Genomic DNA, 27,221 nt, shown 5'->3' with positions numbered 1-27,221 from the left:
AGTAAGATGTTTCTAGTGACTTTAACTTATCAACTTCTTATCTGTACGGAGCCAGAAATGAATAAGAAATGGTGTCTTGAGAAATCATGCGCAGTAAGTTGAAATACGCTTAATGATCTGTTCTACAATAATGGTTTTTCAACTTGGGAGGGAACCTTATGATTTTTGGTTAAATTGTGAAATTTTGAAGGGTCTTATTTGAACAGTTCAAAGAAATAAGGGAGACAATGATCAGACAATGTGATATTTATTTCCACTGATTCCATGTGTTAATTAGTAAAGAGAAATGTACAGTGTGTGCGCGCTAAGACCGGATGCAAAGAATTGGACTTAAAAAATAAAGAAAAAAGAAGAGAAGTTGTTCAAGTAGTCTTTGTTAACTATCCCTTCGTTGACGTTGGAATACAAACAAATGCGCGTTTGGTACCAAATAGACTAATGTGTGTTAGATAGAGAGGGTGCTGAGATGAGTGAACCAGTCGAGGAAGCTCATCTAATTGAGGTGTATATTTTACAGTGAGAAACAGGTGTATGCATGTGGCCATTTTCTTCCTTGGTAGGGGTCAAAATGTAAAGTCAGATAAGAAATGGTTGATTGGTCCAGATAGATTAATATACATATATGCTACTTGTTCTTTCTTCCAGAGAGATTAATTAATTTTTTAATTAATAAATGTGTTAGAGCATATGGAGCTATTAGGAGACTGGGATCGTAGAGTCAAGTTCAATTATTATATTTTACTTCCAAATTTGGGATATAAATTAGATTAGAAGGCAATACTATGGAGACAAAGGGGAAATTAACCTGTTGAGATGATGAATCAATCAGAAGAGGAAACACATCAGGTATAAACGAGAGCTACGATCTTTCCTTCTCTTTTAGTGTCTTCTTTTTCATCAACATTTGATCATTAATGTGAATTGGCACCTCTTTCTTTCTCTTTTAACTTCTGGAATTTTTTGTCCTTTTGTTTTGGACGCAAAGCAGCTGGAAGGCGAGGAAGACGAAGAAGAGACACTGAAGACTAAGTGGGTATTGGAGATTAAAGAGAGACTCGGAGCAGTTAAGGAAGCAGAAGAATCATGCATCTATCAAGTCCCTAGCAAACTTCGAAAGGTGAGAGAGGATGCCTACAATCCTCGCGTCGTCTCAATTGGACCTTTTCATCGAAAAAACACTGACCTTGTAGCTGCTATGAGAGAGCACAAATGGCGTTACATGTTAAGATTTCTGCAGCAAACGGATGATCCTGACGAGTCTCACGAATGCTTGGAACATTGCACGAATGCTATTTATAATTTAGACAAGGAGGTTCGTCAATGCTACGCCGAAAACATCGACTATGACAAGAATGAGCTCGCAAGAATAATGTTACTTGATGGCTGCTTCATCTTAGAACTCTTCCTCAGGTACTACGCCAAGAGAGTGGAAAAAGAAGACGGCCCTGATCCAGTACTAAAAAGTGCTTGGATGATCGCGGCTCTTCAGCATGATTTGGCTTTGCTTGAAAACCAAATCCCTTTCTTTATTCTCAAACGTTTGTATGACATTGTCCAGCCTCGTGTCGTGATCAACGGCCATGAAGCACCACACTCGGTTGCTGGTCTTGCTCTCATGTTCTTTCAACCTTTGAGCCGAAAGCCGATAGCTAAAGATCAACACGAGCTGGGGACAGACTTCAAGCACTTGCTTGATCTCTTGCACAAATTCTACTTCCTCAGAGCTGGAGTGCCTGGCCATGAGGTGTCAATTAAGATCAAGGTCAATCATGTGGAATTGGTTTCCAAGGTTAAATCACAACAATCTGCATGCCTTTTTATGAGAAAAATATTTAAGAGAAGAAAGCAACAAACTGCTTCATGCCTTCCCGAACCTGATGAGCCAGCAACAAACAACAAGTGGGGATTCAACTATTGCGCTTCGGAACTTTTGGAGTCTGGGATCCAGTTTCAGATTGGTTCTTGGGAGGACAATTTGTTGAACATAACATTCAGCAACGGGGTCATCAGCATTCCCCAGTTGATCATTGACGAGGCTACCAGTTCAGTGTTCAGGAACCTCCTTGCCTTCGAGCAATACAGCCTTAGCTCTACACATGGCGTGACGTCGTATGCCTTCCTCATGAAGAGTCTCATCCGTTCCTCAGCGGACAGCAAGCTGCTCCGAGAAAAAGGGATCATAAGGCATAATAGGATTGGAGACCATGAGTATTTGAGTCAGTTCAAGGATATTCTTGATGAAGTTGTTGTGAAGGACGACTTCTATTTTGATAAATTGCGAGACCAAGTGAACGAGTATTGCACGTCCTGGTGCAGCTTGAGCAAGCTTCAAGTATTTCTGAGGGTGCGATTTCTAAGAGAAATAAGGGTCCTTTTCAGCACCTACTTCTCTTCCACATGGAGTTTCACATCTTTCCTGGCTGCGTTTGCCCTTCTCATTCTCACTTCCATACAAACATACTACACCATTCACCCTCGCAGATGAGACTTGCGCTTTCTTGCTTTTGCTTCTTTCTTTCTTTCTTTCTTCTTTCACATGTATGCATGCATATGTGCAATTGAAATAATATTGTATGAAATTGATCATCTGAATAAAACTCAATATTTCATCATCTGCCTAGGTTTCCAAAGCCGACCACGTCTCATGCTCTGATTGAAGTTTATATTATTTCTCATAATGCAACGTGTTTGCATTAGTTTATGCTCCCTTCATCTTATGCAAATTCCTTTCGTAGTTATCAATACGCTTTTATGTTGATCAAATCTTGTTTGTCTCTGAGTTTGGTTAAGTTTATTTGCTATAACAAGTGGTTGATTTAGTGATTTTTTTGCCTTATCAAGCATCATAGGTAGTTGCTAATATGACTGGTTGCGAGTCTCGTGACTTTTCCACAAATTTGACTACATAGGTGAGACTGGTTTTTTGACTTATTGGTGCAAGCTTTTCCATATTCTCGGCTCATCCTATTTTCCATAGTCACGTCTTTAATTCTTCTGTCACTATTTTGACTTTTAGGTTTCTGCCCTTTTTTCTTGGGTGATCCATTTTTGGGTCAGTTATGGCTATTCTTACATATGCATAACATGTCACAGCCTTATACGTATGTCGTAGCATTCTGTATGGTACACATGTTTATTTGAGGTTTTAAAGATACTTGCGGATCACTACCGACACCAAGGATGTATGCTACGCGGACACGGTACCACGAAACCGGGTGCAAATAGCCAGTAAAATACATATTTATGACTACACTTTTTATTTCACCTTGGTTGACTTGACCTACAAAATAATTTTGTTTCTCAGCTCTCTCTCTCTCTCTCTCTCTCACTCAGAGGTGACAAAGGAGATGCATATGAGAAGTGTTGGCGTGACTTGTGGACTGTTGACTTACTTTCCTTACACACCAAGAATTCCTATTATAATTATAATTGATTTACTTTAATTCATGATTTCCTACTGTAAATAGATGTAGGAATTTATTATTTACTTGCTCATTCAAGTTTCGTTGTATTATAAATATGACCTCCTACAAGGAGAAGAATACACAGAAAATTCCCACAAACAAATATTCTCATATTAGGTTTCATATTTTAGCATGGTATCAGAGCGGCGATCTTGGAATTGGTGACTCTAGTTTCAAACCCCCGCTGCTACTATGGGGATTGATGATTTTTTCAACCCTCATGGAGGTAGCACCACCGACTCATTCTCTCCTTTTCAACCAACCATAGCTGAGTTGAGTGCCCAAGTGGCTCAGCTCCTACAAATGCCACCTTTGATCCCGAACCCGATCCTGAATAAGGATCCTATTTTGATGACCTCGAACTTGATCTTGAATCAAGATCCTATTTTGACGACCCCAACCCCGACTACGACGATGACTTCGAACATGACTCCAATGATGACCTCGACCCTGACCCCGAATTTGTCTATGATTCAGACCCAGATCCCGACTTCGACTCCGACTCCGACTCCGACTCCAGCCCCGACTCAGGCTCAGATCCCGATATGAATTCCTACTGTATCCTATGCATCTTCCGCTGCACAAATTATGACTTCCCGACTAACGACCCCCGACACATGGACGAGATTGCTCATATTGTGGTGATCCGAGACACACTCGTGAGACTTGTTTTAAATTGCATGGCTACCCCGAATGGTGGGCTACTCTCAAAGATCGAACACAACACGATACGACTAGTAATGGTATTGGTTATGGATTCCATACTTCGGATAAGATTGATTCTAGTAGTTGGATAATTGATTCCGGTGTAACTGATCATATGACGTTTGATCTTGATGATTTTCTTAATACTACACAACCCCGACGAACTTGTATTGCTAACACCAATGGAGTTACTTATCCTGTGACAGGGGCTGGCATTGTTGCACTCTCATCCTCTCTTTCACTGTCTAATACTTCACTTGTTCCATCTTTGTCTAATAAATTGATGTCTGTTAGTCAGCTTACTGAACAATTGAATTGTTGTGTACTAATTTATCCGAGTTTTTGTTTGCTTCAGGATATTCACACTAAGGAGATTCTTGGTCGTGGTACTAAGAGAGGGGGGCTATATTATGTAGATGACTTCAGTCTCGACATGGCTAATAGTGTGATGCATCCCTCTGATAGCAAACAAAAGCAAATCTGGCTGTGGCACTGTCAATTGGGACATTCGTCTTTTAGTTATATGAAGCATCTTATATCATATTTATTTTCAGGTTTCAAGGACTTTGACTTCACATGTGACATTTGTATTTTGGCTAAGAGTCACCGTGTACCCTATCCGTTAAGTACGACCAAGTGTACTACTCCGTTTACATTAATTCCCTCTGATGTCTGGGGACCTTCACCTATCACTGCTCCTTCTGGCGTTCGGTGGTTTGTCACATTCGTAGATGATTGTACGCGGATGACATGGCTTTATTTGCTGAATAATAAAAATGAAGTGTTTCCCGTTTTCAGTTTTTCCACAAACAGATGAAAACTCAATTCAATGCCCAAATACAGATTCTTCGCTCAGACAATGGTGGAGAATTTATCAATCATGACTTTCAGACTTACTTCCAACAACATGGAATTATCCATGAGACGACTTGTCACAAAATGGTGTTGCTGAACGAAAGAATCGACATCTTCTTGAAACCGCCCAAGCACTTTTGATTGGCGCTCATGTTCCTCGCCATCACTGGGATGATGCTATTGTCACCGCAGTTCACCTGATAAACCACATGCCTTCTAGTGTATTGACCTTTAAAACTCCCTTACAAGTGCTTGCTCAACACGGGCCCCTGCCCTCTGTTTTGGTACTCACACCCCGAATATTTGGTTGTGTGGCTTTCGTTCATCTACACAAAAATCAACGTAGCAAACTTGATCCATATGCGCTTCGTTGTGTTTTTATGGGTTATGCCACTTATTAGAAAGGCTACCGCTGTTATCACCCTGCTACCCGACGTACCTATGTCACTTTGGATGTGACCTTTTTGGAATCTGAGCTGTTTTTCCATGACCCATCATCCAATTCTACGCTTCAGGGAGAGATACAAAGTGAAGAGCAGAATTGGAGCAACTTGGAAAACAAAGAAATTCTCCTATGTATAGAAATGATCGATCGGCCCGAGTTTGGAGAACGAGATTACTCTCTGTCGAAAATCGATCAATTGCCCATTCATAGCGTTCAATCGCCTGATCCACTTGACCCCTACAAAGATGTTTCTTATCCGAGTCCTACATCTACAGACAATACAAAACAACAAGATGAAGACCCCCCCTCTAACTCAACAGTACCAACATACCAATCTCCTGAGAATATTCCTGAGATAACTACTCCTCCTACACTTGTGAATTTATAGGATAAATATATTGGATACCAATTACTTTTCAGGAAAAATCGTGGGAAGCCACAAAACTGTTATTCACCTGATATTGGCAAGACATCCAAGTATCCAATTGCAAATCATGTATCCACTGAGAAGCTATCTGAACCACTCAAGGCTTTTGTGTATCAGTTGTCTGCTATCCATATTCCAACCAAGGTCTCTGAAGCATTGAAAGATCCTAAGTGGGTGCAAGCTATAAAAGAGGAGATGAAAGCCCTTGAAAAAAATCAAACTTGGACATTGGAGACTATACCACGAGGAAAAAAGACTGTTGGATGTAGATGGGTGTTTACTATAAAACACAATACAGATGGATCTATCGAGCGATACAAGGCAAGACTTGTGGCAAAAGGGTACACACAGACCTATGGTATAGACTATGAAGAAACGTTTGCACCAGTTGCAAAGTTGAACATCGTCAAAGTCTTATTGTCCCTAACAACTAATTTGGATTGGCCACTACACTAGTTTGATGTAAAAAATATTTTTCTACATGGCAAACTCACAGAGGAGGTGTACATGGACATTCCTCCTGGATATAATACTACTCAGACTTGAATAGTATGCAGGTTACGAAAAGCATTGTATGGATTGAAACAGTCACCACGTGCATGGTTTGGACGGTTCACCATGGCAATAAAGAACAATGGTTTCAAACAGAGCAACTCAGATCATACTCTGTTCTTGAAACATTAGAAAGGGAAGGTAACAACATTAATAATCTATATTGATGATATGATTATTACTGGGAATGATAAACAGGAAATATCACAACTACAAGACTATTTGGCTACTGAGTTTGAGATGAAGGATCTAGGTGGACTCAAGTATTTCTTGGGAATTGAGGTGGCTGCTACTCAATGCTTTTCAAGTTGAGGGGTGAGGATAGACAATGATACATCCTCCTTATATAGAGATCCTATCCCACCTACCACAAAAATGGAGGGCTAGGATCGATACAATCTAATGATCTGTAATCTACCTACTACTGTACATTGAATCTACACATGTGGGCTAAGAGATCTAGACTTATCCATCCGACGAGCCGGGCCTTGAGCTTCTCTTGTGGAGCTTGACCTTCACAAATGGATCCTCTAGGTTGGCCCAATAGTTGTTGGGTTGAGCCTTCAACATGCGGGCCATGACACTTGGGACTAATTCAAGCATCAAAGACTACCAATTTAATTTTACTTCTGAACAAGGAACTCCTTTTCTTTTCTGAGTTCTGCAGAGGCTTTGCCACAGATGAGTCACTTTGCTTGAAGTAGCTTCTCCTTCACCATATTACAGCATATAAGTTTTCTTTAAGAAACATATAGGTCCTGACAAATGACACAGTGCTCTGAGATCAATCTCGCCATGACGCTTCCCTCTCCAATGGCCAGCTGTCTACTTCGTTTGTTCCATAGGTGCACAGCGTAAGTCTCACTTGCATTTAGCTCATTTAGTGTGATTTCCACCGCTCTTGACTCCGATTGCCTCTCGGGCTTCCTGAAGATCCTGTGTATCCTAATCCAGTCCAATGGATAGAATGCCTCAGGAGGCAAAATTGTAAGGTTATAATCCAGTGACCTTCCACTCCTTTCTAGTCTAGCAATTACTCTGGAGACCAAGTAAGGTCCATTGTGACCCCATTTGTTCCCATTAAAAGTTGTAGCAAATTCTTCTAAGAAGTCTAGCAGAATTGGATGGTTTATGTCAAAGATCATCACTGCACCATTTAGTCTGTTCCAGATTTTGGACTCTGAATCCAAACTTTGTGCTCCAATTGCATTCCTCAACCCAGATAAATCCTTCAGAATTATCAAGTCTGTGTCCAAGTAGATACCTCCATATTTGTATAGCATTGCAAGCCTAATCAGATTTGATAGGTTTTGAGATAATGGTATGTAACCTGGGTCTGTCCTGCCACTCTTTAATTCTTCAAGCCAAGACTCAGCTGGTGTGTTCTTGACAAGAAAGGGCAAGTCTGGTGCGATTGCAAGTATTTTGAATCCTCTGTCAAGTAAAGGCTTCAGGATTCTGTACCCTCTTGCTGAGTCCATGGAGTTTGATATGATCATCAAGCATCCTTGAGGGTGGGATTTGAAGAGGGTGTCCATGGTCAAGAAATCTCTTTCCCCAAATGACTTTGCTGGTGAAAGCCATACCATGTAGAATTGAAGGCTGCATCCATGGTTGTGGAACTCGAGCACTCGACTGTGGAACTGCTGTGACAACTTGTCTGACTTGATTATCCCTAGCTCCGGCAGTTTTCGTCGGAACCACACAAGTCTTTCCTCTCTTGTGGCATTTTCTGGAGGAACCAGAGGATCACGAATTTCATCTTCAAGTTCCTCAATCTTCGCTTGAATTGAAGGCTGTGGCGTGCTCTGCTCAGTCGTCAAGGCTGACTCAATTTGCTCTTGAGCCACTTGAGTCTGGACATGATTATGGTCAAGAACTTCATGACTTCTCAAGTCAATTGTATGCATGGGAAGGTTGGAAACAAAGATGTCAGCGTAGATGATGAAGAAGATGGCAGCAAATGAGATGGTGGAGAAGAGGGAGGATTTCGCGGAGCGGCTAAGCTGGCTGTGATCCAACACTTTGTGAGACATTCTTTTGACTGTCATGAGTGTAGAATTGGGAGAGGATTCTTTTGGAGAAGGCATTGATCTTGATGAGGAGCCCTGGTGATCAAGCCAAGTGGTATTTATAAGTTTCTATTTAGTGTATGATTTAAACCAATGGTGTGGACGAGCTTGAAATGATTTAAACATGGGTCTGATTTGAATCATCTTTGCAAGAATTAGACGTGATTTAAAGCAATGGTGTGGCAAGTATTGCAGTTATGAGGACCAAATATTTAGCAAATATTATGAGTATTTTTTATTGCTTTAATGTTCAAAACAATCTTAATCGAGCTTTCATGGCCATTTTGACAGACATAAATACAAATTACATCCGTGAATCAATTAGGGGGTTAATATATGAAAAGGGCAGATTTAATAGCTACTTATTATAGCTTGTTGATTATTTATACCTCTTACATCATTGGATCAATCAAACAATAATTATCAAAGACAGGGACATGTTCAGATCAATTCAAATCTAGATTTGTTAAGTTGAAGGAATACTACATTCAAAATTATAATTGCTAGTTTCAAATTCCGGCTTGGGACGACAACAAATTGTTGAACATAAATTTCGACAACGGAGTCCTGAGCATTCCCCAGTTGATCATTACCGATGCATTGAGTTCAATGTTGAGGAACTTCATTGCCTTCGAGTAATACGGTGTTAGCAGTACAAATGGAGTTACATCGTACGCATTCCTTATGCAGAGTCTCATAAGTAATACATCAGATTTCAAGCTGCTTCTGGACAAAGAGATCATAGCCCATAATCGGTTTAGCAACCTTGAATATTTGAGTGAATTTGAGACTATTGTAAAGGATGTTGTTCCCGAGGATGACTTCTACTTTGCTAAATTGCGTGACCAAGTGGACAAACACAAGAAGCCCTGGTACCATTTTAACAAGTGTTTACACCATAATCAACCGAGCATGCCTAGAGGACCAACACACGGACAGGACTCATGACCTACCAAAGGCTACAATTGCCTGCCGAAGGCAATTGCCGAAACTCCTAAAACTGCAGAACCTAGAACCCTGGACACATGTCACCACCACAGCAACTTGCACAAAGTCCCACATTGAAACTTTGGACAAACCCCACTTTCACTTTCCTATAAAACAAGAATAGTGCCCAGGTAAAAGGGAGGGGGTAACTACTTTTTCACATTTATCCCTCCGTACCAAAGGTCCACAACCTTCTCTCCCTACAGAAGATCCAACACTCATTTACCTAAGTTGACCCTTCCGAAAAGACCATCAACAACAAGCTTAAAGTGTTTTTTGTGGTGCAATTTCGAAGAGAAATTATGATCATTTGGAAGAATCGTTTCTCTGCTAAATGGAGTTTCTTATCAGTGCTGAGTGTGCTTGCCCTTCTCATTCTCACTTTCTTACAGACATACTATACCATGCACGACCCTTCCAGCTGATCTTTACTTGTCCCATGCTGCTTCTTTGCTTCTTCGCCTGGAGACCATCTAGCCAATGAGTTTATATCAAGCTTTTATTTAAGTTAATCAGTAGGCCTCCCCTAGAAATGATCAGTCTATCTATAATCTTTCGCAGATTTTATGTATGCATGTGCAATTGAAACATCAAAGAATACAAATTTTGCTCAACTTCACCTTCACCATGTTATAGCTAATTGCTTCTTATTAGAAAGGGTCCCAGGGCATTCTTGAAATTCTGTCTACAACGGTGGTAGACAATAGGATAGATGAGCAAGCAAAACAAAGGGTTTTGCTGATCTATATTGAAATAAGAATTCTGGCGTCTTAAGAGCTGCAACAACCACTGCTACTTGCAAGTTCTAAATTTTGTTCTCATATTATGTATCAATTTATGACGATTCTAATTTACAGGAGATAACAAGTCAATAGTTTGAATTATTTAGCAGTCTGCAATATTTTTCCAGCCAAGCATGCAAATTGTTTTGAATTTGAAGGTTGCTTCTTAGGTAAGTGAGGTACGTCATAGCTTCTCGTCTTAGGTTATCTAACAAATTAATCATACGCTGGATGTGTTACGTGCAAAGACCGGGTGCATATTACAGTATAAAAATGCAACTGCGAGCATAATATATGTTTCCCCTCCTCTGTTTGGGGTCAGATACAGGCAAATGCATGTTTGGTACAAATAAAACTATGCTGTATGTTTAGCTTTCTTCTGTAAGAGATGAATATGTCAAAGCTGATTGAGGATTAAACTTAGAAGTTCATGTTTAATTAGGTTTTTTTTTCTCCAACAGAAAAAAGGACAGGGGCATTCATTAGGATGGTTTTGCATAATAGAAAAAAAAAAAAAAAAAAAAAGACTATTTTAACACACAACAAGCTATTATAGAATTGAAATATTTTTTAACTAATAAATCTGGCAAAGAAAATACAAACCTAATTGTTGACTTGGTATGTTGAGAACTAGGAGTTCTCCAAAAAGAAAAGAAAAAATGATTTGGTAGGGCAGGAGGAGGGAAGTACGATTGAATGAGATGTTCTCTACTTTCAGAAAACATATGGGCATATAAGGGTAAAGTCTATCAGGAAGTATTTTCCGTTGACATTGAAATATAGTTCTTTTTCAGTTGTTGGAGTTTCTGGTTTTGCAATTTCTTCTCTCGTGTGTTAAGTGCGAAGATGGGGGTGCACATTACAGTATAAAAATGAATCTGTTACGTTTTTTCTCTTTTGGTTGTTGGAGTTTCTGGTTTTGCACATTACAGTATACAAACAAATACAAAGAAAACTATACAAACTATTACATATGTTTTGTTTTCTTCTGAGATTAAGATGTCAAAGCTGATTGAGGACTAAAGTCAGCTGATTGAGGACAGAGACATTAGGATGGTTGAGCCTAATATAATAAATTGACAAAGTTTTACACACAACATTTCCATTATAAAAAGGTTCAATATTTCTAACTAATAAATTTAGCAAAAGTTCAAAACTTGATGATTGACTTGGTCTGTTTGAGAACTTGAAGTTCTCAGAAAACAATAGGTTTGGGAGCGCAGAGGAGGAAAGTACGATTAAATAACTATATTTTATCATAATAGGGCTATAAAAGGCAATATTTCGTCCCTCGGGAAGCTCAGACTGGAAGCTGAACGGCAAAGGAAAATCTGCTGAGATGAGTAATGAGATCCTACAACTGGTAAGATGTAGATTTGAGTTTCGGATGCAGTTGTTTCATCAATATTGCAATTTTTTTTTGTAACTTTTTCGAATCGTGCACGTGTCATTTATACTTATGTTGTGTTTCATTGCTGTCCTATAAAATCATGGTAGGAAGCAGAAGCTACTGATAAGAACGAATGGAAGCGGGAGATTACTAAAAAACTTCACCAGAAAGTGGCAACAGGGTCAGAAAACTTGAGCATTTATAAAGTCCCAAAAAACCTTCGAAAAGTCAAGGATGAAGCATACAACTCTCGTGTTGTCTCAATTGGACCCTTCCATCTAGGCAACCATGCCCTTGTAGCTATGAGACATCATAAATGGCATTACATGCAATATTTTTTTCAACGAATAGAAGATCATCCACTATCCCTCCAATGTTTAGAAGTGTGCACCAATGCTATTTATGATTTAGATGAAAAGGTTCGTGGATGCTATTCCGAAAAGATAGACCACATTGATAAGAATGTGCTAGCAGAAATCATGTTACTAGATGGTTGCTTTATATTGGAACTTTTCCTCAGGTATGATCAACACTTAAATATGAAGTTAGAAGACGAATCTGATCCGATATTCAATAGTGCTTGGATGATTGCAGCTCTTCGCCATGATCTGATATTACTTGAAAACCAGATCCCCTTCTTTATTCTCAAAAATTTGTATGATTCTATGAAGTCTCATCTTAAGGGTACACCGAACTCTGTCACTAGCCTTGCTCTTAAGTTCTTTGAAATGAACCAAAAGTCAACAAAAGAAGAGCCTGACACAAAAAACCATCATTTGCTTCATCTTTTGCACAAATTTTACCTCCCAAATTTAGATTCCACAACAACAAATCACCAACTGAAACGCAGTGTTACAGAGATCCGACCTGGTCATATCTCAATCTCAGTCTCTGTTGAATTGACTTCTCACATTCAACATGTTTCTGCAATAAATCTAACTTCAGGGATTCCTAGACCTGAACAAGCAGCTGCAACCAATATTAAAACATGGGGATTCAATTTTAGTGCTTCAAACCTTTTATGGGCTGGGATTGAGTTTGAAAAAGGGTCGTCGGAGGACCATTTGTTAAACATAACTTTCGTCAAGGGAATAATCAGAATTCCACCAGTGGACATTCACTTGACATCCGATTCACTCTTTAGGAACCTGATCGCTTTTGAGCAATGCAGCCTTAGAAGTACGCATCATATTACGTCGTATTTGATCCTCATGAAGAGTCTCATTAGTTCCACACGGGATATAAAACTACTAAGGGAAAGAGGGATCATAAATCTATTAAATCACAATAGTGTTGGAGACCAAGAATATTTCACTGAATTCAAAACTATATTGGACATGGTTGTTGTGAAGGACTTCTGTTTTGGTAAGTTGTGTGACCAAGTGAATGCATACTGTAAGTCTTGGTTGCCGTGGAGTAAACACAAGATATCGACCAGGGTGCGATTTAGGAGACATACAAACTTCCTTTACCGCACGTACTTCTCTAGTCCATGGAGTATCATATCATTCATTGCTGCTGTGGCCCTTTTCGTTCTCACGGTCATACAGACATACTATAGCATTCACTCTCGCTAATGTAAATTTGTTGGCCATCCATCGAGTTTATCAGTCATTTATGTAATTGATTCCTCTTCTATAATGAGTCTATATATGTATGTTGTATCTAGTTTCACAATTTATGTGTTATTTTGTGGATCCAGAAATGGAATCACTAGAAAAAGGACTTGATGGCATCAGAAAGTTTTTGTAAGTTTGTGCTGAAGTGAAGTGATTAAAGCAATAGGATTGATTGGTTGGTTTGTTTCTCTTTAAAATGCAAGAAACTGCACCGGCTCTAAATGCAGAGGAGCTTTTCTACTAAATTTGAACACTCATCGAAACAGAAATACTAATAACAGATTTATCATGCTTTTGAGAATATCTAAAACTATATATATAAAGTTGTGATCTTTTTACATTTGAAACTAGAGAAATAGAATATCTCAAACCAAAAAGACAGAAAATAACAAATGCTTGGCAATGCATTAAACAAAAACTTCCCTAGCCTTGGGACTTATTCAAGCATTAAACTACCAATTTAATTTTAATTCTGAACAAAGAGCTCCTTTTCTTTTCTGAGTTCCGCAGAGGCTTTGCCACAGATGAGTCACTTTGCTTGAAGTAGCTTCTCCTTCACCATATTACAGCATATAAGATTTCTTTAAGAAACGTATAGGTTATAGGTCCTGGCAAATGACACAGTGCTCTGAGATCAATCTCGCCATGACGCTTCCCTCTTCAATGGCCAACTGTCTACTTCGTTTGTTCCATAGGTGCACAGCGTAAGTCTCCCTTGCATTTAGCTCATTTAGTGTGATTTCCACTGCTCTTGACTCCGATTCCCTCTCGGGCTTCCTGAAGATCCTGTGTATCCTAATCCAGTCCAATGGATAGAATGCCTTAAGAGGCAATATTGTAAGGTTATAATCCAGTGACCTTCCACTCCTTTCTAGTCTAGCAATTACTCTGGAGACCAAGTAAGGTCCATTGTGACCCCATTTGTTCCCATTAAAAGTTGTAGCAAATTCTTCTAAGAAGTCTAGCAGAATTGGATGGTTTATGTCAAAGATCATCACTGCATTATTTAGCCTTTTCCAGATTTTGGACTCTGAATCCAAACTTTCTGCTCCAATTGCATTCCTCAACCCAGAGAAATCCTTCAGAATTATCAAGTCTGTGTCCAAGTAGATACCTCCATATTTGTATAGCATTGCAAGCCTAATCAGATTTGATAGGTTTTGAGATAATGGGATGTAACCTGGGTCTGTCCTGCCACTCTTCAATTCTTCAAGCCAAGACTCAGCTGGTGTGTTCTTGACAAGAAAGGGAAAGTCTGGTGAGATTGCAAGTATTTTGAACCCTCTGTCAAGTAAAGGCTTCAGGATTCTGTACCCTCTTGCTGAGTCCATGGAGTTTGATATGATCATCAAGCATCCTTGAGGGTGGGATTTGAAGAGGGTGTCCATGGTCAAGAATTCTCTTTCCCCAAATGACTTTGCTGGTGAAAGCCATACCATGTAGAATTGAAGGCTACATCCATTGTTGAGGAACTCGAGCACTCGACCATGGAACTGCTGTGACAAGTTGTCTGACTTGAGTATCTCTAGCTCTGGCAGTTTTCGTCGGAACCACACAAGTCTTTCCTCTCTTGTGGCATTTTCTGGAGGAACCAGAGGATCACGAATTTCATCTTCAAGTTCCTCAATCTTTGCTTGAATTGAAAGCTGTGGCGTGCTCTGATCAGTTCTGAAGGTTGACACAATTTGCTCTTGAGGCACTTGAGTCTGGTCATGATTATGGTCAAGAACTTCATGACTTCTCAAGTCAATTGTATGCATGGGAAGGTTGGAAACAAAGATGTCTGCATAGATGATGAAGAAGATGGCAGCAAATGAGATGGTGGAGAAGAGGGAGGATTTCGCGGAGCGGCTAAGCTGGCTGTGATCCAACACTTTGTGAGACATTCTTTTGACTGTCATGAGTGTAGAATTGGGAGAGGATTCTTTTGGAGAAGGCATTGATCTTGATGAGGAGCCCTGGTGATCAAGCCAAGTGGTATTTATAAGTTTCTATTTAGTGTATGATTTGAACCAATGGTGTGGACGAGCTTGAAATGATTTAAACATGGGTCTGATTTGAATCATCTTTGCAAGAATTAGACGTGATTTAAAGCAATGGTGTGGCAAGTATTGCAGTTATGAGGACCAAATATTTAGCAAATATTATGAGTGTTTTTTATTTGCTTTAATGTTCAAAACAATCTTAATCGAGCTTTCATGGCCATTTTGACAAACATAAATACAAATTACATCCGTGAATCAATTAGGGGGTTAATATATGAAAACGGTAGATTTAATAGCTACTTATTACAGCTTGTTGATTATTTATACCGCTTACATCATTAGATCAATCAAACAATAATTATCAAAGATAGGGACATGTTCATCATTCGAATCACCAAAGCTATTTGCTGGTGTAATTAGGTTTATAAGAAGAAACCAATTCTCGCATTCAAGTGGGCCTCCAATATTGTCATTTCCAACAACACCATTGTTCCTAGAACATGAGCAATTTTAGGGTTTCTAAAATGCATTCAGGATTTGATTAGATCACTAGGCTAGACCCGTTGATTAGAACAGTGATTAAATCTCTGATTGCATGTAAGAATCCCGTAACTTTATTAGTTGAAAGCTATAAAAAAAAAAAAAAAAAAAAATTCTACTTTTTATTAGCATTCATTGGATTTTCTGAGAACATTAAGAATTTTAGAGAACCATTTTAAATTACGAACTGCCCTTTATAATTTATACTTTTATACTTTTATACTTTTTAGTTTTTCTATTGGGTGAAAAAGGCATATGAGAATCTTTTGGGCATCAGCTTTGAAAATGAAGCCCATCATTTTGGGCCTTTGGAGTTAATAAATACAAGCCAAAAGCCCACCAAATGGTCTCTAAAACACTTTCGCTCTCAAACAAGGTTTATCTCAAGCTTATTTCGTTTGCCACTTGGATCCTCTCTTAAACTGTTTTGTTCTCAATCTCGGCAGCTACTACCCATTAACCGTTTCAGACACATAAAATGTAAATTCGTACCCCCGTTTCTTGCTCTCTCTTGCTCTTTAAATGAAGGTAACATGGGGATTCAATTTTTGCACTTCAAAAGTTTTAAGTTTCTGGGATTGAGCTTGAAGTTGGATGCTTTTATGGTGATGGGTTATGCTCAAATCACCGTTTTTTATTTATCAGGGACCATCCAGGCAAGCTGTGTGCAGGTAAAGCTTGGACCTTTGTTACTGGTCTAGTTAGGGAGGATAGAGTATCTTTCAAGTGGCCATGAATTCTCTTTTGCCAAACTTGGTTGCTGGTGAAAACCATATCATGTAGAACTGAACACTACATCCATGGTTGAGGAACTCAAGTACTCGACCATGAAATGAAACTGCTCTGTTAAATTGTTTGAGTTGAGTATCTGCAGTTCCGGGAGCTTCCCCTTTTGTGACATTTTTTGGAGGAACCAGAGGATCAGGAACTTCCTCTGCAACTTCATCTATCTTTTCTCGCATGGAAAACTGTGGCATGCTCTCAGCAGTCAAGGTTGATTCAGTTTTCTGTCGAGGTAATCGAGTGTTGTGATCTTGAAAAAGTTCATGGATTCTCAGGTCAACAGGATGCATGGGAAGGTTAAAGATGTTGAAGTGAGTCTCCTAATTAATCAAGGAGATTTATTTCCTTGATTAATTAGGGGATTTACTTTCCTATTTTATAGATTTATTTCCTTTGGTTAATTAAGGGATTTACTTTCCTATTTTATATAGTTGTCAAATCATTGTATAATTAGGAGATATTTTCCTAATCCTTTACTAGATCTAATTCCTTGTAAACTCATGTAAACTCTTATATATACCTCCTTATGGAGAAGAATAAAACAAGAACCTGAACATATTCAAACCCATATTCATATTTTAGCATGGTATCAGAGCAATCGATCCTCGGTTGTCTCTAAATTCTCATATCAAAATTTCTCCTCCCCTTCTCTTCAAGGGGGGAGGAGGAGTGAAAAAGGATATGTTTCTTATTCTCATGGAGATTTTGCCTCTTTCTTGACTCCGACATACCCTTCTCTTCAGGGGGAGAAGAGAATTGAAGAGAAGTTTCTGTGTCCTTTAGCCGTGTTCACAGGGTTTCTGTGTCCTTTAGCCGTGTTCACAGGGTTTCTGTGTTCCTTAGCCGTGTTCACAGGGTTTCTGTGTCCTTTAGCCGTGTTCACAGGGTTTCTGTGTCCTTTAACCGAATTCACAGGGTTTCTGTGTTCTTAGCCGTGTTCACAAGGTTTCTGTGTTCTTTAAATTCCTCATATCCTCGTATCGTATCCTCGTATCATAAATCAAATTCCTTGTTCAGATTCAGATCTTCATACCCACATCCTCATATCCTCTTATCCTGAAACCCTAAACACATCTTTTTTCTCTTATTCTTAAATCCTTCCGCTGCCATGGATATCGTTTCCTAACCCAAATCCGAATCCGAATCCAAATCCGAATCCCAACCTTCCAACCTGAATCCTAATCCAAATCTGAATCCGAATCCCAACCTTCCAACCTGAATCCGAATCCGAATTCGAATCCCAAACTTCCAACCTGAATCCGAATCCAAATCCAATTCATACATCAAATTCCTCAAATCAAACGGTTGGTCACCAGTGGAAAGCGACCGGCCCCCCCTTAGTTCTTCGAACACGGAGAATCTGCTTCAAAACTACTAGTCGCCAGTGGAAAGCAACTGGTAGTCAGAGAAGCTGTTTCAAACCGACCGGTAGCCCGAAGCAAGCGACCGGTCTCCAGAAGAAAGCGACCAGTCTCCAGAAGAAAACGATCGGTCACCTGAAGCAAACGACCGGACGCCCGAAGAAAACGACCGGTCGCCAAAGACTCTGCCTAAATTGCATGGATTATCGACTTGGGTGCTATGAATTTCTTGACTCACTTACCAAGTTGGGCATTTGTGACGTATATGCACCAACTTGAGGAGGAGTGTTGAAGTGAGTCTCCTAATTAATCAAGGAGATTTATTTCCTTGATTAATAGAGGATTTACTTTCCTATTTTATAGATTTATTTCCTTTGGTTAATTAAGGGATTTACTTTCCTATTTTATATAGTTGTCAAATCATTGTATAATTAGGAGATATTTTCCTAATCCTTTACTAGATCTAATTCCTTGTAAAGCACTCATGTAAACTCTTATATATATCTCCTTATGGAGAAGAATAAAATAAGAACCTAACATATTCAAACCAAATATCATATTTTAGCAAAAGACAGTGTTGTCTGCATAGATGATGAAGAATATGGTAGCAAATGAGATGGTGGAGAAGATAGGATATTTTGGGATGCGCCTAAGTCGCCTGTAATCAAACACTTCCTGAGACATTCTTTTCACCTTCAAAAGAGTAGGATAAGGTGATTATTTTTTTGGAGAAAGCATTGTTCTTGATGAGGCACATTGTACGGTCTAGCCAAGTACGGCCTTACATATATATAGTAGCGGAATTTTTTGGCATTGCATGTTACTGGTCTACACTTCGTGCAATGCTGGTCCTTAATTTGGAAATTTTTTTGGCATTAGTGTATTCTAAATTTGGTATAAAAATGTTTGTTTCAATGATGAATCAATGTTTAAATATCTGGACGTAAATACCAATTATATCCTTGTATCAATTTAGAGGTTAATATAAGAATAGGCCACATTTCTAGCTACTTATTTCAGCGTGTTTATATCCAACAATAGTATTAAAGAGGGGCATTCTCATCATCTTAGGAAATGAACTCCTATATAATAATATTTGTGAGTGAGAAATTCCATCCTTTCTCTCACCAATCAAATAGATTTATTTTTTTGTTTTACTGACGATAAAAGAGGCATTCAAACTTGAAATATTTTTCAACATTGGTTTAAAATTGTAGGTTCAGCATGTATGAGAGAATCACTTACACGTATACGTATGAGGGAATATTTTAGGGATTTGTAAATGCACCTAAGGTTTTGATTACACCCACCACTTTTTGCAAATAATCCCAAAATTTCTCATTCTACCTATAAAATCTCTGGATACATATGATTCTAATTTTATTGGTTGGAACTTGGAAGGCCAAACCAATTTTCTTTCTCCGTTAATTGAAGACCCAACCTAATTGTGAGCTTGGGCCATGTTAATGAACCCCAATTTGGGCCTTTTGAAATGTCAGCCCAAGACTATTACATGGGAGAGCCAACCCAACGGTCTCTAAAACACAACACTTTCCCTCGAAAACCTTATCCGCTTATCTCAAGCTTCAACCTTCAACCATGGCGCCACTGATAGTATGGGACGACAAGAATCTGCTTCAAGTTGGGATATTCAAATAGCTATGAATTCTTTTCTTTTGCTTCAGACTCGAAAAATCGGCCTAGGCGGGTCTAGGCGGCACCTAGGCGGTTCTAGGCGGTTCTAGCCGCTAGGCGGGTCTAGGCGCCTGGGCAGGTCTTTTTTTTTTTTTTTCTTTCTGACTTTAAAAACCTCACGTTGTTGCTTCCTTCTCTCTCACGAGTCGACCACCACCACCAGGCCGCGACGACCCCTTGCCCACACCCGCGACCCGCGACCTTCTCTGTAATGGAACTATGAACATCTACTAGAGAGATAGTGGGTTCTCTTCTGCTACATGTTATGTGACTAGGTGAGTCAAATGCCTAAGCATTTAGGCTTCACCTTCACCATCTTATGGCACAAAATTTCCTTAAGAAGTATACATATCAGGGCAAATGACACAGTTGTCTGAGACTAGTCATAATTCTTGAAGCCAAGTTTCACCTTGGGCGTTCTTGACTAGAAAGGGCTGGTCTGGTGTTAATGCTATTACTTTGAATCCTCGATCGAGAAGCGGCTTCAGGATTCTGTATCCACTTACTGAATCCATGCTTTAGGATTGAATTTAAAGAGACTGTCCGTGGCCATGAATTCTCTTTTGCCAAACTTGGTTGCTGGTGAAAACCATATATATCATGTAGAACTGAACATTGCATCCATGGTTGAGGAACTCAAGTACTCGACCATGAAACTGATATGTTAAATTGTTTGAGTTGAGTATCTGCAGTTCCGGGAGCTTCCGCCTGAACCACACAAGTCTTTCCCCTTTTGTGACATTTTCTGGAGGAACCAGAGGATCAGGAACTTCCTCTGCAACTTCATCTATCTTTTCTTGCATGGAAAGCTGTGGCATGCTCTCAGCAGTCAAGGTTAATTCAGTTTTCTGTCGAGGTAATCGAGTGTTGTGATCTTGAAAAAGTTCATGGGAAGGTTAAAGACAGTGTTGTCTGCATAGATAATGAAGAATATGATAGCAAATGAGATGGTGGAAAAGATAGGAAATTTTAGGGTGCGCCTAAGTAGCCTGTAATCTAACACTTTCTGAGACATTCTTTCACCTTCAAAAGAAGTGTTCTTGATGAGGCACAGTACGGTCTGGCCAAGTACGGCCTTACATAAATATAGTAGCTGAAAATTGAAAGAGGAGGGTATTGAAAGAGTGAAAGATAACAATAATCTATGTTTGAGCAACTTGAGTTTTGCCGTTTGTATTCTATCCTTTATATTATATTACAATGAGAAATAATATACAAATATCATCCACCAATCACGGTAGAGATCATTGAGTATGTTGGAGACACCATTGAGTATGTTGGAAAGATATTTTAAGTGGGCATTATGGCTTTGACCAGAGAATGTTGGGTGTCATCATTTCCCATCATTTTATCACGTGTGTTATGTCTATCATCCCCCCGCAAGCTCAGCGGCCTAGGACGGATGAGCTTGGACTTCAAAAACTGGAATTGTGGCAGAGACAAGCCTTTGGTAAAAATGTCTGCAAGCTGGTGATGTGCGGAAACATAGCGGACATCAAGAAAGCGATCAACAACTTGATTACGCACATAATGATAATCCACCTCCACATGTTTAGAGCGAGCATGAAAAACAGGATTGGAAGCCAAAGCTAGAGAGCTAATATTGTCACACCAAAGCACAGGAGGATGCACAGGAGTGACCTGAAGATCGCGGAGTAAGAGACGAACCCAATACAAGTCAGCAGCTGTAATAGCAAGTTGCCTGTACTCAGATTCAGTACTAGAACGGGAAACCGTGTGGTGCTTTTTAGAACTCCAGGACACTAAATTGGGCCCAAAAAATATGCAAAAACCACCTGTGGAGCGACGTGTGTCGGGATCACCAGCATAGTCGGAGTCAGAAAAGGCAGTCAAATGAGTATCACCTGGTTGAAAAAATAAGCCTTCATGTAAGGTACCCTTGATATAACGTAAGATGCGTTTGACAGCAGACCAATGACTAGTGCTAGGCTTATGCATGAATTGGCACACTTGGTTGACTGCAAAGGTGATGTCAGGCCTGGTGAGTGTAAGGTATTGCAAGGCTCCAACGATGCTGCGATATTCGGTTGGATTTGGAAGAGAGTCACCATCATACAAACTGAGTTTGGAACCAGAACCAACAGGAGTAACACATGGTTTAGCAGCTAACAAATTCATACGCTTGAGGAGCTCAGAAGCATACTTAGTTTGGGTCAAATATAACCCACGAGATGTGCGAGAGGCTTCAAGACCAAGGAAATAGTGAAGAGGGCCTAAATCCTTCATGGCAAAAATTGTACTAAGGGAGGATATAAGCCAATCAACACGAGAAGAATTATTCCCTGTAATCAAGATGTCATCAACATAGATTAAAAGGATGAGAAGAACACCGTCAATATTATAGATAAATAAAGAATGATCTGCCTGGGAGCCAAAGAAACCGAGATCAGTAAGATATTGAGAGAAACGTTGAAACCAGGCTCGTGGAGCTTGTTTCAAGCCATACAGGGACTTATGTAAGTGTTACACATATTGTGGATATATGGGATCCTCAAACCCTCGGGGCTGCTGCATATAAACCTCCTCAGTAAGTTGTCCATGTAAAAAGGCATTTTGAACATCCAACTGGCGGATTGTCCAATTGTTGGAGACAGCCAAAGCCAAAACAAGACGTATAGTAACGTGCTTCACGACTGGACTAAATGTTTCTGTGTAATCCAAGCCAGATTGTTGATGAAAACCATTGGCAACTAAGCGTGCCTTATAACGTTCGACTGACCCATCAGAATTCTGCTTAATTTTAAATACCCATTTGCAAGGAAGAACATGCATTAAAGAAGATCGGGGAACTAGTGTCCATGTGCCAGCATCCTGTAGCGCCTGGAATTCAAGAGACATGGCACGACGCCAATGTGGGTCCTTATTGGCTTGGGCAAATGTACGGGGTTCTGTGTCATGTACCTGTGGCATGGTTAGCATAGCATATTTTGGATTTGGTTTGACAATACCTGATTTGGATCAGGTAACCATTGGATGACCAATATGCGAGGAAGAAGGGGGAACTGGAATGGAACCAGATGGAGATAGAGGAGGTATGGGAGAAGGAGTACTGTGAGCTGGGAGAAGAGGTGAAGATTGTGTGTTGGACACGACTGAAGGAGGTTGGATGGTTGGTGGCGGAGACGAAGAGGAAGCAAGGAGGTTATCAGATAGTGGAGAAGATAACAAATTTTGATCAGATAAGTGAGAGGAGCTAGAAGAAGAAGGAAAATTAGACATCGTATTAGTAGAAAGAGGAGGAGAATCAATTACCTGAGGGGAAGAAATAAGTGGGGGAGAAGGAAGAACCACCGTGGGAGACACATCCGAAGGCAAGAGAGATGAGGCGCACCGCTGCTGAAAAGGGAATGTATTTTCATCAAAAACGACATGGCGGGAAAGATAAACACGACCATTCTGCGAATCATAACACCTGTAACCTTGATGATGCAGAGAATAACCAATAAAGACACACTGCTTGGAGCGAAATTGAAGTTTGTGTTTATTATATGGACGCAAGTATGGGTAACATGCACAACCAAACACGCGTAAATATGAATAGGAAGGAGGACGACCAAACAACTTTTGATAAGGTGAGATATAGTTTAATTGACGAGCAGGCAATCGGTTAATGAGATAAACAGAGGTATTAAATGCATCAACCCAAAAATTATTAGACATGCCAGCGGTTGCAAGAAGTGTGAGACCCATATCAACTATGTGACGCTGTTTGCGCTCAGCTGCCCCATTTTGTTCGGGAGTGTATGGCACAGAAATACGGTGAGTAATGCCATGTGTTTGTAAAAAATCTTGGAAAGAATTGCTTAAAAATTCTGTACCACCATCAGTTTGCAAAGATTTAATACGAAGCACCTGGCTAACAGACAACAAATTTTCCACATTAGTTTTAAATTTTTGAAAATAGGATAAAGCTTCAGATTTGTAGCGCATAGGAAAAATCCATGTATATCGAGTACAATCATCTAGAAATAAGATAAAATACTTGGATCCTTTATTTGACACAACTGGAGAAGCCCAAATATCGCAATGTATCAATTGCAGAGGCAATACCGAAACAGAACTAGACAAAGAGAATGGAAGCTTTGTACTTTTGCCCATAGGGCAAGAAGAACAAAATTTAGACTCAGAATGACTAAGTGGAACACAGGAAGCAATTTTCTGAAAAACAACACTTGAAGGATGACCTAGACGTTGATGCCAAACAAATGAGGATGTACGTTCACCAATCACAGCAAATGCTTTAAAAACTGGCAGTGACGGACGAAATGGATACAATCCATTTTCACTCTTGCCTTGGAAAAGCGTCTTCCCCGTTAGCGTGTCCTTCACAAAAAAGGAATCAGAAGTAAGGATAAAATAACAATTGTTATCTTTTGCAAATTGGTTAACACTTAACAAGTTGGCAGACACAAAGGGACAATGTAACACATGATTCAGTTTAAAACCAGATAGACTAGTTGAACCAATATTTGAAATGGCCAAACCTGCACCATTACCAACAGCCACTTGATCCGAACCCGGGTATGGAGTGTGAAGTTGAAGATTGCCTAAATCAGCAGTAACATGGGTTGAGGCACCACTGTCAGCATACCATGTATCTGTTTTCTCAAGTCCAGATGGAGATGCAGCAACCAATGCAGTAGAGGAAAGTTGTTGAGGAGGCATACGACCTTCTAACAGATTAGTCAAGCGATGACAATTAATCGCAGTATGGAGAAAGCCACCACAAAACTGGCATCGAACCTGGTTCGTAGAAGGAGCTAAGAATGAGCCATAAGTTCCACCACGACCTTGAGAAAGAGCACCTGGTCGGGAGGAATTGAAATTACTCCGAAAGGAATTGGAACCACGACTTGCAGAAAACGAACTGCCACCACGATTGACTGTTGGGCCAGAGTTGGTAAAACCACTGCGATTGCCAGAGGAAGAGCCTGCGCGGCCCCTAGAAACAAAGGAACCACCACGACCGCGTCCTTGATAAGAACTGTGTGGTTGGGAGGCAAATAAAGCATTAGAGGTGCCATCAGAAGGAAGGGAAGAATGATAATCTTCCATTCGGGTTTCTGCGTTAAGTAATAAAGCTGTTATATCATCAAGTGTCGCAGCTTTTTCCCGACTTAAAATTGAATTGACAGTGCTTTCAAATGCAGCACCAACACCATTAAGTATAAGGTCGATGAAGTCCTCATCATCAACTGGCTTGCCTGCAAGGACAAGTTTATCAGCAATGTTGCGCATCTTATCTATATAGGCGGTAATGGATAAATTACCCCTCTTTGTTGTTTGTAGCTGATGCTTTAATTGGAGTACTCGAGATCGAGACTGAGAAGAATACCGACGTTGCAAAGACTGCCACACCTCCTGAGAGGTTGCACACCTTGTAACTGTTGCCAAAACAGTGGGACTGAGAGTGGAAACTATCCAACTCAGAAGTTGCTGATCTTGCTTCTGCCATGTAATATAATCAGCTGATATGGTTGTACCATCATCTTGAAGTTTTCTTGGGCAGGGCTTTGTTCCATCGACATAGCCCATAAGTTCATTGCTGCGCAGGACAGGAAGAAATTGAGCTAGCCAAAGTGTGTAGTTTTCGCCGTCAAGTTTAATGGACACAAGGCAGGAGACGTTGGGAAGAGAAGATGCAGGTTGGGAGGCCATTGGAGGATTTCAAAGAATAAGATAATTGATTAACCCACGTAGGGCTCTGATACCATGAAAGAGTGAAAGATAACAATAATCTATGTTTGAGCAACTTGAGTTTTGCCGTTTGTATTCTATCCTTTATATTATATTACAATGAGAAATAATATACAAATATCATCCACCAATCACGGTAGAGATCATTGAGTATGTTGGAGACACCATTGAGTATGTTGGAAAGATATTTTAAGTGGGCATTATGGCTTTGACCAGAGAATGTTGGGTGTCATCATTTTCCATCATTTTATCACGTGTGTTCTGTCTATCAGGTATTCTGCATGTTACTGGTCTACACACTTCGTGCAGTGCTGGTCCTTAATTTGGCAAATTTTTTGGCATCTAGTGTATTCTAAATTTGGTATAAAAATGTTTGTTTCAATTAATGATGAATCAATCTTTAAATATCTGGACATAAATACCAATTACATCATTGTATCAATTTAGAGCTTAATATCAGAATAGGCCACATTTCTAGCTACTTATTTCAGCTTGTTTATATCCAACAATAATATTAAAGAGGGCATTCTCATCATCTTAGGAAAGAGTAATTTTCTCTCACTAATCAAATAAATTTGTTTTTTATTTTACTGACGAGAAAACTTGAAATATCTTTTAACATTGGTTTAACACCGTAGGTTCATCATACGTATGAAAGAATATTTTAGGGATTTGTAAATGCACCTAAGGTTTTGATTAGCACACCCACCACATTTTGAAAACAATCCCAAAATTTCTCATTGTACATATAAAATCTCTGGATACATTCTAATTTATTGGTTGGAACTTGGAAGGCCAAACAAATTTTCTTCCTCTGTTAATTGAAGACCCAACCTTAATTGTGAGCTTGGGCCTTGTGAATGAACCCCAATTTGGGCCTTTTGAAATTCCAGCCCAAGATTATTACAAGCGAGAGCCAACCCAACGGTCTCTAAAACAGGAGCCATCTCCTAAAACACAACACTTTCCCTCGAAAACCTTATCCGCTTCTCTCAAGCTTCAAGCGTCAACCATGGCGTCACTGATACTCGGAGCTCTTCCAATCCCCACTCAAACGCTCGCTTTTAGCTCTCGCATTTCGTTTTCCCAGTCTGAAACCTTATCCATTTCTCTCCCCTCCTCCACAGCTTCGCTCCCAGTCTCCACAGCTACCACTCCATCAGTCCCTTCAGGTACACCTTAATTCCAAACCCCTCTCTCTCTCTCTCTCTCTCTCTCTCTCTCTCTCTCTCTCTCTTATATGCCCTAATTTTTGCTTTCTGCTTCTTCAGTGTACTGCGGTAGGGGCGATAAGAAAACCGAAAGAGGAAAACGTTTCAATCACTCTTATGGCAATGTAAGCCAAATTTCTGATTTTGACCGTTTCCTCATCATCTTTTGCTCATGAATTTTATGATTTTGTATTTGTTTTTCTGAATTTTAAATATTTTGTGAAAAATAAAAATTTGAACTTTAGGCGAGGCCTCGGAACAAGAACAAAGGAAGAGGTCCACCTAGGGTTCCGGTGCCTGTGGCTCCCCCTAAGAAAGATAAGTTTGAAGACGATACAATTGTCAAGGTTGAAATTGATGAGTCTCTGTCTTAGCTAGTTGAGCCCAGTCTCTTTGATTTTTATTTATAATTGTAATTTATGTACCTCGAATTGCTTTATTTGATGAGTCTTTGATCAATACTTTTCTTGGTCTTGCTTGGTATTAGTGAATTGAATTAAGCTTTAAACTTCAATTTCCATATGTGTTTATTTTTGTAGTTTGGGAGGACAGTTTCCCAGATATGCTTTGTGTTTCACCTCACTTGTTTATTTAATTGTTTAAAATCTAGATAGGCTATTTTGTTCCTGT

General features: G+C 39.7%; 5 protein-coding genes across 6 annotated transcripts; 3 read left to right on the top strand and 2 right to left on the bottom strand.

Moving 5' to 3' along the window:
* The first annotated feature begins 412 nt into the window (after window positions 1-412).
* Window positions 413-2,612, top strand: LOC110765056 (UPF0481 protein At3g47200). 2 transcript variants are annotated; one of them, XM_088254049.1, is made up of 2 exons: window positions 413-846; window positions 986-2,612. In XM_088254049.1, the coding sequence occupies exons 1-2, from the start codon at window positions 814-816 to the stop codon at window positions 2,483-2,485; spliced, it is 1,533 nt and encodes a 510-aa protein (XP_088110175.1). In that variant the 5' UTR covers window positions 413-813; the 3' UTR covers window positions 2,486-2,612. The 2 variants fall into 2 exon arrangements, with proteins under 2 accessions (XP_088110175.1, XP_021823796.2); XM_021968104.2 differs by having other exon boundaries at window positions 416-846; window positions 989-2,612.
* Window positions 2,613-6,636: 4,024 nt separating this feature from the next.
* LOC110765067 (uncharacterized) lies at window positions 6,637-8,499 on the bottom strand. Its single transcript, XM_021968116.2, has one exon. It carries the CDS (start codon window positions 8,497-8,499, stop codon window positions 7,189-7,191), a length of 1,311 nt encoding a protein of 436 aa, XP_021823808.2. The 3' UTR covers window positions 6,637-7,188.
* Window positions 8,500-11,628: 3,129 nt separating this feature from the next.
* Window positions 11,629-13,260, top strand: LOC110765063 (UPF0481 protein At3g47200-like). Its single transcript, XM_021968111.2, has 2 exons — window positions 11,629-11,652; window positions 11,787-13,260. Exons 1-2 carry the CDS (start codon window positions 11,629-11,631, stop codon window positions 13,254-13,256), a joined length of 1,494 nt encoding a protein of 497 aa, XP_021823803.2. The 3' UTR covers window positions 13,257-13,260.
* A 320-nt stretch (window positions 13,261-13,580) lies between these two features.
* Window positions 13,581-15,241, bottom strand: LOC110765068 (uncharacterized). The gene has a single exon (XM_021968117.2). It carries the CDS (start codon window positions 15,236-15,238, stop codon window positions 13,898-13,900), a length of 1,341 nt encoding a protein of 446 aa, XP_021823809.2. The 5' UTR covers window positions 15,239-15,241; the 3' UTR covers window positions 13,581-13,897.
* Window positions 15,242-26,326: 11,085 nt separating this feature from the next.
* Window positions 26,327-27,105, top strand: PSRP4 (plastid-specific ribosomal protein 4). The gene is made up of 3 exons (XM_088255040.1): window positions 26,327-26,552; window positions 26,652-26,716; window positions 26,837-27,105. The coding sequence occupies exons 1-3, from the start codon at window positions 26,393-26,395 to the stop codon at window positions 26,963-26,965; spliced, it is 354 nt and encodes a 117-aa protein (XP_088111166.1). The 5' UTR covers window positions 26,327-26,392; the 3' UTR covers window positions 26,966-27,105.
* Window positions 27,106-27,221: the final 116 nt, after the last annotated feature.

Source organism: Prunus avium, chromosome 6, assembly GCF_965620075.1.
Source record: "Prunus avium chromosome 6, drPruAviu1.hap1.1, whole genome shotgun sequence".
NCBI classification, from domain to species: domain Eukaryota; kingdom Viridiplantae; phylum Streptophyta; class Magnoliopsida; order Rosales; family Rosaceae; genus Prunus; species Prunus avium.
This window is presented reverse-complemented; position numbering and strand designations above follow the sequence as displayed.

What these genes read in the sequence shown, in the direction of transcription:
- LOC110765056 (XM_088254049.1), top strand. Translation starts at nt 814, where the DNA reads ATGATGAATCAATCAGAAGAGGAAACACATCAG. An exon ending in CAGAAGAGGAAACACATCAG is followed by an intron (nt 847 to 985) that starts GTATAAACGAGA and finishes TTGGACGCAAAG; the next exon opens with CAGCTGGAAGGCGAGGAAGA.
- LOC110765067 (XM_021968116.2), bottom strand. Translation starts at nt 8,499, where the DNA reads ATGACAGTCAAAAGAATGTCTCACAAAGTGTTGGATCACAGCCAGCTT.
- LOC110765063 (XM_021968111.2), top strand. Translation starts at nt 11,629, where the DNA reads ATGAGTAATGAGATCCTACAACTG. An exon ending in GTAATGAGATCCTACAACTG is followed by an intron (nt 11,653 to 11,786) that starts GTAAGATGTAGA and finishes AAATCATGGTAG; the next exon opens with GAAGCAGAAGCTACTGATAA.
- LOC110765068 (XM_021968117.2), bottom strand. Translation starts at nt 15,238, where the DNA reads ATGCCTTCTCCAAAAGAATCCTCTCCCAATTCTACACTCATGACAGTC.
- PSRP4 (XM_088255040.1), top strand. Translation starts at nt 26,393, where the DNA reads ATGGCGTCACTGATACTCGGAGCTCTTCCAATCCCCACTCAAACGCTC. An exon ending in CACTCCATCAGTCCCTTCAG is followed by an intron (nt 26,553 to 26,651) that starts GTACACCTTAAT and finishes CTGCTTCTTCAG; the next exon opens with TGTACTGCGGTAGGGGCGAT. An exon ending in TCAATCACTCTTATGGCAAT is followed by an intron (nt 26,717 to 26,836) that starts GTAAGCCAAATT and finishes TTTGAACTTTAG; the next exon opens with GCGAGGCCTCGGAACAAGAA.